The sequence below is a fragment of the Notothenia coriiceps genome, unplaced genomic scaffold (genome assembly GCF_000735185.1).
Source record: "Notothenia coriiceps isolate Sejong01 unplaced genomic scaffold, NC01 NC01_scaffold00015782, whole genome shotgun sequence".
NCBI classification, from domain to species: Eukaryota; Metazoa; Chordata; class Actinopteri; order Perciformes; family Nototheniidae; genus Notothenia; species Notothenia coriiceps.
Window position 1 is genome coordinate 163,794 of NW_011348483.1, and position 10,788 is coordinate 174,581.

At 40.5% G+C, this 10,788-nt stretch overlaps 1 protein-coding gene across 1 annotated transcript; it reads right to left on the minus strand.

Moving 5' to 3' along the window:
- Positions 1-1,122: 1,122 nt before the first annotated feature.
- ccn5 (cellular communication network factor 5) lies at positions 1,123-8,484 on the minus strand. Its single transcript, XM_010775480.1, has 5 exons — positions 8,340-8,484; positions 6,883-7,099; positions 5,666-5,914; positions 3,542-3,783; positions 1,123-2,467 (listed from the first exon to the last, which is right to left on the minus strand). The coding sequence occupies exons 1-5, from the start codon at positions 8,400-8,402 to the stop codon at positions 2,180-2,182; spliced, it is 1,059 nt and encodes a 352-aa protein (XP_010773782.1). The 5' UTR covers positions 8,403-8,484; the 3' UTR covers positions 1,123-2,179.
- Positions 8,485-10,788: the final 2,304 nt, after the last annotated feature.

Below are 10,788 nucleotides of genomic sequence, written 5' to 3' on the forward strand. Positions count from 1 at the left end.
AAAAAAAAGTTAACTCGTCTTGACGTGACGTCATCAGCTCGCGCATCACAGAATGTAAACAACACTGCATAGAGTGAACGTGTGGAGCTCACACGATAGAGAAAACACCAAGATGAAAAAATCTAATCCATCTCATTTACCGACGAACATTTCTACTAAAGACCGGGCAAAAAGTGGGGGGAAACTATTCTGCACCCCGTGCAACTGTGTGTTGGAGCATAAGAGAAAATCGACGGTGACGACCCACTTTGATTCATTCAAACATTCGAAAATGCTTTCTGCTGCTGCGGACAAGAAAGCCAAACAACTCACGTTCCCCGAGGCATCAACCTCCAAAACCCTTTCGAGGGCTACAAGAAACGAAGTGAGCAGCCTACAAGATTGAAGCTGGTCAGATAACGAACGAGTAAATGAAAACAGAATGAGGCGGAGAAGTGTGTGTGTGCGTGTGTGTGTGGGGTGTGTGTGTGTGTGTGTGTGTGAGATTAAAAAAGCCCAATTGCTTTTACAATAAATAAACATTGAATGTGTTTAATTGAATAAAGGGGTTTAACGTTAGTGGCAGTTTGTGTGTGAGAGAGAATAAATAAGACAGCCCAATATTTAAAAAAATTGTTATTCTTTTCCCCCGCATATATTGAGCATATTTTGCAACTTTCCGCATATTTCCTAACTTCCCGCAATTTCACCGCATAAAATCACATAAAACCCCGCATGTTTAATCGCATAATCAAGGATTTTAGCCCGCATAATCAAGGAATTTAGCCCGCATAATTAAGGATTTTTGCCCGCGTTTTTCTGGAGGGTCTAACTATGTAACACTCGCCTTCTATTGGCTAGCACTCCAACACATTGTATGTGCTAAGGGGCGGGACATCTCTAAACGGTTGACCAATCACAAACAGAGTTGACCAGCTGACCAATCAGAGCAGACTGGGCTCTGGTTTCAGACAGAGGGTGAAAAGAGGTACTGCAGCACAGGCAGTATGAGAAAAATAAAGGGCTTTTTGAACATTAAAGCATGTGACATGTCACAGTATAGGCACTAAATACTAATATGAACCTTGACAGTCAATCAATTTGGCTTCATTATATATATAAAATACCAAAATTGCTGTTTATTTCTGTTTGCTTCAAACATGTTTTTAACAGCTCATCATCAGAGAGAAGAAGTGTACTGCAAAATTATTTATGAAAAAAGGCCACAAAATATACATTAGGAAAATATGAATCTTTGAACATTCTAATATGAAAAAATATGAATAAAAAATACAAAAATCATTTAAAAATGCAGGACATGTGAAATAGAGATATTTTCCAGTTACATCTGTCTATAATTATTTACAACAAAACATTAAATCAAAAAAAGAAGTGCAATGTCACATTACTACAAAAACTGTACAGGTTAAAAGTTACTGCTCAATATCGGTCAACACAAAGGTTGGGGTCATTCTTTGGGATCATTTTCTATCTAACAAACTATGCCCTTAAAGGCATACCGTAAATTGCTGGTAAGCAATGTAAACATTTCTTTAAAATGTTCTTTATGACCATATCAACACTAAGGCCAACTGTCTTCACTTCATATTTAAATAGGAACAATTCATTTAAATTGCAAGAAAATGGGTTTTGTTAGCCTCAATATGGAAGGCAGAATTATTAATTGAATTGCTTCACTCTAAAAACTTTAAAAATGTAACAAAACTTTAGATAAATCACATATGCCACCAGTTGTAATTCCTCTCTATTGGCTCCCTGTGACTTTGAGGATTGATTTTAAAATGTAATGACATTTAAGAGGAGCAGTCTCAGAGAAGGCGAATCAGTACTACTTGTTTTATTGATTGCCTTCTCAGTCTGGTCTATCATACCCTTATCTAATTCATCTAAAGCACTTTGTAACCTCTGTGTTAAGAGCACAGTGGCAAATAAAGCTTCTTTCGTTCGTCTGGATTTGACACATAATTAATTGCGCCCCAAAGTGTGGGAATTAGAAGGAGTTGTGAATAAGTGCAGTTTGAGATTGTGCATGTGTGAAGATCGGCGTTCATCCCAACTCAATCACAGTTTATATTTTAAATGATCCTTTTCTCTCTTGCTGGGTCAGTCTTTGGGAGGATGTGGATCCGCCTCAGTGAAGTCTTATTGTTCTGAGCGACCCGGCGCTCACACAGGCTGCTCAGGGCCGATATCCCCAGAGAGCCGGGTTACTGTAGGGGGCGTAGGGGCAGTTGTTATGGCAAACACACGAGTGGATCATCATCACGGGTCGCTGGAGCAGTCTGCCGGTGGAGCAGCGGAAGGAGACCTCAGCCGTGGTGGTGTGATACGGCGTGCAGCAGCGGGAGTCAGTGCACTGTCCGCAGTAACGGAGCTGGAAGGCCTGAGTGCTGAAGCAGCCCTGGTGAACGAGTCGGACGGGGCCTGGTGACGTGTAGCTGGCCTTGCACTGTCCCTGCTGACCCCACTGGGGAAAAAACAGCAAGCACACACAACATTTACAGCAACAGAACTCCACAGGGTAGCTTTAGGTTTTAATTTGGCTGTGCATTGCGGCTTTGATTTAGAGAAATCTTTGTAATGTCAGTTTTTTTTCACAATGAGCATAGATCTGTTACTAACCCTTGTTGTATCTATCCATTGCTTAGTATTTATTTATCATCTTAAACGTAAGTTTATAAAGTTCTGACGTTGAATACCTAAACACAAAAAGTTAGCATACTCACAGATCTTCAGGTTCAAGTTAAACAATTGCGTTTTCACCATTTCGGTTTTTTCCATGTCAAACAAACATGCTAACGTTGTTTTAGAGCACAAGTAAAGTGGAAGTCATGGCATTGGACAAGACTTCCATTTATATGTTTGAGAATAAATTGGTGGAATTAAGTTACCTTTGTCCTAAAGATGTGAGTGGCTACCTTGTAACCTTTGGATCTTTAGATATTTATTCCTGAGAAAGTATTTTATAGTAAAGTATTGACCATAAAGGTTCAGAGAAAATGATTTTGAAACTCAGCGCATTAAACCAAAACCATTCTTTTGTAGTTTGACCAGACAAAGATGTGCATGGATGGTGATGGGATATATATACAACAATATATATGTGTAATTTATATCTGGCTGCTAAATCCTTAGAACCGTTACAAGGTGTGTTTTTTGCATTTTGTATTTAGAAAATTGGGTAACTTGCTGCTGTTAAATACCATCAAACTATGTGCAATATGTACATTATATACATATGCCATTAATAACTGTGTAATATATACCTGGCTGCTAAATCCTAAGAACTGTTACAGGATTTGTATTTTGAAAAGCATTTTGTTTACTTTTTTATTTTTTATTATATACATATATATTTTTTTTATTATATCATAACTTAGTAATTTTTTAACATATGTAACATTAATCTGTCTGTGGCTCTTTCCTGCTGTAACGATGCACATTTCCCCTCTGTGAGACTAATAAAGGTATTCTGATTCTGATTCTGATATGAAGATAGAACCTAAGAACATGAAGGCAGCAGAAATACACTTGAGCTCACCATGGGTGTCCTTGGGTGAGTCCGAACTGCATTGCAAGGCCGAACTTTACAGAGTCGAGTTTCCATTTGCAGCTTGCAGGCCGGGTTCTGGTTAGAGACTCGTGTGGAGACCCCGGCCCCACAGCTCTGAGAACAGGCGCTCCACTGGGTGCTCTTCTCCGTACAGGGGGAGGCTGGCAGGACAAGCTTGTTCAGAGGGTGATCCATCGGGAGAGACGGCCACAACCTGCCAGGTCTCATGGCTAAAGAAACCAAATGAAACAATGAGTAGAGTAAAAAATCAGACCCTGTCCCAGTTTGAGAACTTCTGCAGTAAACTAGATGCTGATTGAACTCATTCCCATTTTATTGTTTTTTTCTTCGTTAAAAATATCCAATTCACATTTAATCTTTTTGAGATTTGAAAAACCCAAAGCATTTTTTTTTCTCCCAAAACTAAAAAGTATAGTCATAATAATCAGCTGATTTTCGAGGATGACATTGCAGGTTTTGTATCCAAGAGCAAAATGTTCTTTTGCTGCTCTCATAACATTGTTTGAAAGTGTTTGGCATACTAGATGTTTTTAGAGTGGCTTCAGTTCCCTAACACCCCTTCTCACGAACACACTCCCATTTTAATGCAGTAATAGTCTCTACTTGGCTTCATTTGTTTAATTGTTAGACAGCAACAGTTTGTGTTATGAAACTAGGAAACTTGGTGACTAAGAGAAAAACATGTTTTGACTTTTCCAAAAAGAAATGTTGGTTATATTTGGACTTTGGGAGTTTTTCATTTGGCCAGACACACCCCAGTTTAATTCAAAAATGCTCCAGTAAAAACTTCCAGACATGACCACCAGTGACAAGCCTCGTATAACTGAGGGAAGCATTATGTTGCCATATGGACTGATCATTTATGGGCAATTTTTGTAGCAAAAAAAAAGCCAGTAATAGAATGCAGTATGTGTGGAAATACATCAGACACTGGAAATGTGTTGTAAATATCCAGCTCTGATGTCAGGATACAATTTAAAATGAAAAGTCAAACATTTTTAGGAATTGTCTCATTCGTTTCTAACAGGTAATTCAATGAAAATATCGATAATATGGATACTTTTTATGTCTGCTCATTAAATTTAAAGCTAAAACGAGAAGATAGTTATTTTAGCAATATAAAAAGTGTAAACAGGAGGACACAGCTAGCTTGATAAATCAAATTGTTGTTTTGGGCAAAAAACATTTAAGCAAGTGAGTTGATAGTTCATTTGTGAGCTTTAGATGGGCTAGTTTGTAACTTTTAAAAGGAGCAAAGCTAGCTGTTTTCCCTGTTCCCAGCCCTAAGCTAATATGCTGATGGATGTACTGTATCTTCATATTTACAGTACAGACATGAGAGATTATAGACAGGGGTGCACATAAGTGGTACGCAGGTACGCATGCGCGGCAACAATCTGAAATGCGTACCGTCACTTGTGTCACAAAGCGCATTTGCGTACCGATGTATATGTGAAGCTTTTCCATAAGGCGGTTAGATCACCGGACGACGGAGTCGGTCTCCGTGTGCAAAGACAGGGCTGCTGTTAACGTCGGCCTGTACAGCAGCACTGCGCTAAAACAGCTGATCACAACGTTCACACGCTCTGTGGTCACGAAGCTCTGCACTCTACTACTACCCCCCCCCCCCGTTGACATTCGCGATACAGAGGGCTTCATCATACTCCACTAGCACCCCCACCCGCTGATATTCGCGATACAGAGGGCTTCATGGGAACTTTGAGGGAGCCGGAAGTTGGAGTACCAAACACTGACTCCAGGTACTCATCTGAGTACCTCACTGAGAAAGTTGTGTGCACCCCTGATTATAGACAATTTCAAAGTCGTCTCTTAAAGTCTGCTATGATGTTTTTACTGTAGTACACTGCTGCTCGTAATATGTCTCCTTTATAACATAAATTAAGGCATTTGCTGATTTTATACATATTCCTTCTTAACGGTTTATTTATTTCTAATAAGGAAGGACTAAAATGAATCCCTGCCACCTGCCAAATACAGGGTACATCTTGGCTGTGGCAGGTCAAAATGTAGTGTCACCTGCCACCATTTCAGACCCTGCTCATAACTGATCCATCTATCTGTAGGGTTTACCTGTGATGGCGTCCTGTATGACTGTGTTCTCCAGGTTTTCACACATCCATTCCTTGCAGCATTTCCCCGGTAACCGGATACGTTGTGGGTTGGGACAGTCCAAAGTGGGGAGATGGAAATTCAGCGGACAAGTTGGCACACAGCTCACCCCACCGCCGCTGCAGTGGCAGGAAGTATCGCAGGAAGGCTGAAACGACTGGCCGTCATGGTAAGAGACGCCGTTTACTTCACAGCCCAGATCCTCCTGACCTGCAAGGAACACGCCGCACAGAGCCCTTAAAGTGGGAAACTTAATCAGGAAGTGAAAAGGATTAGATTAGGTAAAGAGAGAAAGGAGGGGGAGCAAACAGCTGAGGAAAATGAGAGAGAGGGGTGAGGACACAGGGACTCTGTCTCTGCCAATGGTTATGTAGTTTTATGGGAAGCCAGGCGTCTCAACTGAGAAACTGAGGAGTCTGTTTTTCAATCCGGGAGTGTTGTCTCTGCAATCTATCAAGCGGCTCAAAGGCCAGTCATAAGAGGAAATGTGTCAACAGCTGTCCTGGAAATAGAAGTTGAAACGTTTTGGAGTTTCTGACGGGCAGACTTTAAACATTAACTGTCTGTGTGTTTGTTCTGCAGACTGAGGCTTTAACACCTCCTTCAAACACAGACATCAGCCTGGTAGTCAAGGCTGGCAGCGTTACTTTAAAAGTGTTATCTGTTACACTAAAACATTGTTACAACATTGTCAACATTGTCAAAACATTGAATCAGTTAACTAATCTGAGTATCTAAATATAAAACTAATGAAACCTAACCCTTACCCTACCAACGTTACTTTTGGATAACCTCAATATCAAATGCAATGCAAATAAAGAGAAAATAAATAACAATAAGATGTTTTTAACTTTTGTAATAATGTAACCTTAGAAAATAAGTAACCAAGGTATTTCATATAAAAATGCAGAAACAGTCACAGTTTACAAATGCTGTTTAAGCTTAAGGAAAGGTTGAGTACCCTGAACGTTTTATGAAGAAATGTATAGTACGGGTCCCCAGCACATAGAAACTGCCAAATGCTAAATAATTGTTGATCCTGGAAATGTCAGAAATGGATTCAGCATCCTCAAATACCTCCAAAACCACTTCAAAATTGTCCAAATTCGGCCAAGCCATTTTTTAACTATGCATATGCTAATTAATGCTAATTGATGCGTGTCAGAGGAGGAGCTCACCGACACACTCCCCTGGTTCTCCGGGGAAGCTGGCGCTGTAGTCGCACTGCAGACCCCTCTGACTGTCGCAGGGAAACTTCTCCGTGCAGGGCTCGGCTCGCTGCCGCGCACAAACCTGGCAACACCGGCAGCCATCGGGCACCAGAGGGATGCCTGCTGGGCACTGAGGGACCTCTGAGGGGCAAAGGCAGGGTCTGTCACACAGCTGGGAACGCACCTGCAGACACAGCATCATTGTTATTATCAGACCATCACTACACCATATCGAAATCCTCATGTCTACATTTTCACATGAGGGGAAAAGAAAATAATATTGTTTTTCTCAGAAAGTAAAACGCCAGGATCCAACACAGCCAGGCCAAACCACTGTTTCAAATTACATGTGAGTGATGGAGCCAAAACACAGGCAGGATCAAGAGGAGCCCAGTCTCTATTTAACAGAGCTGAATAATCCCTTAAATAAAATACAGACCACTGCTTGTTTTCTTACTCACTGCCCAGCAACATAACGCAGCTGTTATTAAACACAAAAACTTCAAGAACATTACACCTTATTCGGAAATGTTAATACAGTTTAAAGTTCAAGACAAGACAAGACAAAAATGTGTTATTTTATGCAGTATAGTGGAGTTGCGCTAATGTATTCGTTTTTTAGTCTTTATGTCTGAAAGGATTAGTCAATTACTGAAAATAAATATGCAGCAATTTTGATCGTATCTCTGACTCTTTTGATTCATTTTGCAAGCTAAAATACTATCAATTCTTTAGTCAATGCATCTTAAATGGGAGTGTTTCATGCCTTTTATCCCATGTTATCATGAAATATTTGGAATGGCAATTGTGTTTTTAGACAAACAAGCAATTTTCTTCAATTACATTTAATGTATTGCCCATGTTAGTCGAAATGGGTTATACACTTCTCTAACAAAGGTACACATAAAACAAAACACCATGAAACATAGAAATACACAATGCAATAGTTCAAATGTTCCTTTATCCAGTCATTCTGTGATCAATGCCTGTGTGGTATGATATAATCTTGAGATGTAGTCAATTGTTATGTCCATTTTTGAATAATTTGTACATTTGATAGGCCAAAAAACTAAGAAATTATTCAGGAAAATATTCAACACATATTAAAAATGCTAAAGCTTAAGTCCTAATATTTGTATTTGCATATCTTGTTCACTGTGATCTTATTTTTGTCAAGACCGGATGGCTACAATCACATTTTTCTTATTAACATCAAATAATGTAATTCATAAAACACAAAAAATAACTAATACTATGGCTACACTATCAAACTAACACTCTTTGTCTTTGCAATCTTCAACAATATTCATCAATCTTGTAACAATAAAGTCAGTGTAGAATACTCACACAGCGTCCTTCCTCACTCACAGCCCATAATAATCTCATTCAGAACAAATTACAGTAAGTATGAGGAGCGGGCTCACCTGTGTAGCCACACACAGCAGAGCAGCCAGAGCGATCACACCGTCACACAGCCGGCGGTCCATGGGGGCTCAGTGTGTCTCTGTGTGTCTCTGTGTGTCTCTGTGTGTCTCTGTGTGTCTCTGTGTGTCTCAGTGTGTCTCTGTGTGTCTCAGTGTGTCTCTGTGTGTCTCTGTGTGTCTCTGTGTGTCTCTGTGTGTCTCAGTGCGTCTCAGTGTGTCTCAGTGTGTCTCACCAACCTGTGATGCTGTTCGCTATCTGCTCATTCTCCTGCCTGCTGACATTTATAAAGTCTGGACTCTGATGTCACAGGCTGACTACCGTGTAAACAGCCACTGGACCGGCATCAGAAATGTTTCACATTCCTCCTCCCTGCTGCCCATTTCCACTTCCAGACACACACACACAAGTCTTCCCCCTCTTTTTCCTCTCCTCCCTCTCTTTCCAGTCTTGTGGCGTTCTAAGTTTACACAGCTTAACACGAGATGAGGAGAAAAAAATACATTAGCCCAGTTGTCTAAAAGTCAAACAACCTCCGGGGCTCTTGTGGCGATGATTCCGATTTAAGATGTTTTATCTTGCTGATGTTTTCCCAGACTGCTGCTTCAATGTATGGTCAGTCAGATATAGTGGATGATCTATTGAAGAGACGGATATAGAGTGGATACTGCCACAATTTAGTTTTCACTACAGAAACCTAAAATAAGTCTGAAACCATAATGTGTAACGTCTGCCTGATTCAAGAGAGATGCAATGCTTCTCTTCCCTCTGGTTTCCATGGTGTCAGGGCAGCATGTCTGAGGCTGGCATGAACTTGACCTTTCATTGAGAGAAAAGCCTTCCTGTGAAGAGAATTCAAATAAGAGCCTGGAAGTAAACATGATTTCTCTGAGGCCAAAAGGGCACATTGAAACACATGGTCTCATTGTCAGTCTAGGGAGATTCAATGCACCATTCTACCAACGTGTTGGAACATTTATGACCTGATGATGGCACTAAAAGCAAAGTCAGTGGAGGGCACCAGTTTTCATGTCAATTCATCAAAGTTATTTCACTCAAAGCCACAAATGTCAACCTCAAGGTGGCACTCGGAAATGTCAGAGGATCAACAAAGTCATTGAGATGCATCGTTTATGAACCATGAATCTCTTGACCAACTTTAGCTCCAATCCATCAAGTAGATGTTGAGATGTTCCACCGGATGAATGAAATGGGGTCAGTGAAAGACTTCAGAGCAATCCATCCAATAGTTGCTTATGTATGTCAGTCCCAACCAAAATGGTGGAGCAAGGGACAGATTGAGATTTATTTTACAGCGCAATTACATCATGTTACAAAGATGCCGTCATAGCCAAAATATCCCTGAATATAAACACTATGGCAAAAGTCCCTGAAACAGAAAGTAAGCAATTCATGTTTGATAGATTCAGTCAGAAGTAACACCAGATTCCTGAGTTTAAACATCAGCCCTTTCTCACAGAGCTGGGTGGGCAGTGAAGACATCCAGTGATGAGTTATAAATAGAAGCAGACAGACAGAAAGAAAGAGAAGAGGAAAGTATGCATGTCCGGGCAGGTGGGTTCCAGGTGGCTCACAGAGATCTACTGCGAGGCCTCTTAGCCTTCCCTAAAAACTATGCTGTCTTGGCCGCCACTCCATGTGTTTTCCATGCTCTACAAGAATGACAGAGTCTGGAAGGATTGCATTGTAATGGCTCTACTAGAACATACATAAGTCTGTATCAAGTTCTCAATCTATTGTGTAACAAGTACAGCTCACTTAGACTATTATTTGGAATGAAAATGCTCTTCTCAAGGCTTGAAGTTCTTGAAAGATCTTAAAGAGGCCCTGCTATGCTCATTTCAGATTCATATTTGTATTTTGTCTGAAACCAGAGCCCAGTCTGCCCCCTGATTGGTTAGCTGGCCGGCTCTGTTGTGATTGAACAACCGCTTAGAGATGTCCTGGCCCTTAGCCTATCACGTACAATGTGTTGGAGCGCCAGCTAATAGAAGCAGGAGCAGGCATGCACAGACATCAAAGTGGGCTTGAGCCCCTGCCCTTTTTCTTCCTCCCAAGAAAGTGCCCTTTCCCCCCCTTTTTTTTTTTTTTTTTAAATAAATGAATATATATCTACTGCTGTTTGCACACAGTTTCCCTTTCCAAAAATATATTGATTGAATACAAAATTAAAATATCAGGTCGGGAAATTAGACTAAAGTTCTGATGTTTCTGATTGTTGGCTGCTCATCTAATAACTATTAATAATTGTACTAGTTTGTTGTCTGCTCTTGTGCGTAGTGAATACTAAAATAGACCATTGTCTCTGTGTCAGCTGATTATTTTGTAGAATTCTGTTGAGTATTAAAAAATTGCGTGAGTGTGACGGCCCGTCCACACAGCAGCTTTGAAAAAATCTTGAAAACCTTGGAGCTGGGCGTGTCTGAAAGT

Excerpts from the sequence above, each read along its gene's own strand:
- ccn5 (XM_010775480.1), bottom strand. The coding sequence starts at position 8,402 with ATGGACCGCCGGCTGTGTGACGGTGTGATCGCTCTGGCTGCTCTGCTG. Across the intron at positions 7,100-8,339 it reads TGCTGTGTGTGGCTACACAG|GTGCGTTCCCAGCTGTGTGA; the intron begins GTGAGCCCGCTC and ends CTGTGTCTGCAG. Across the intron at positions 2,468-3,541 it reads CTCACCCAAGGACACCCATG|TGGGGTCAGCAGGGACAGTG; the intron begins GTGAGCTCAAGT and ends TTTTTTCCCCAG.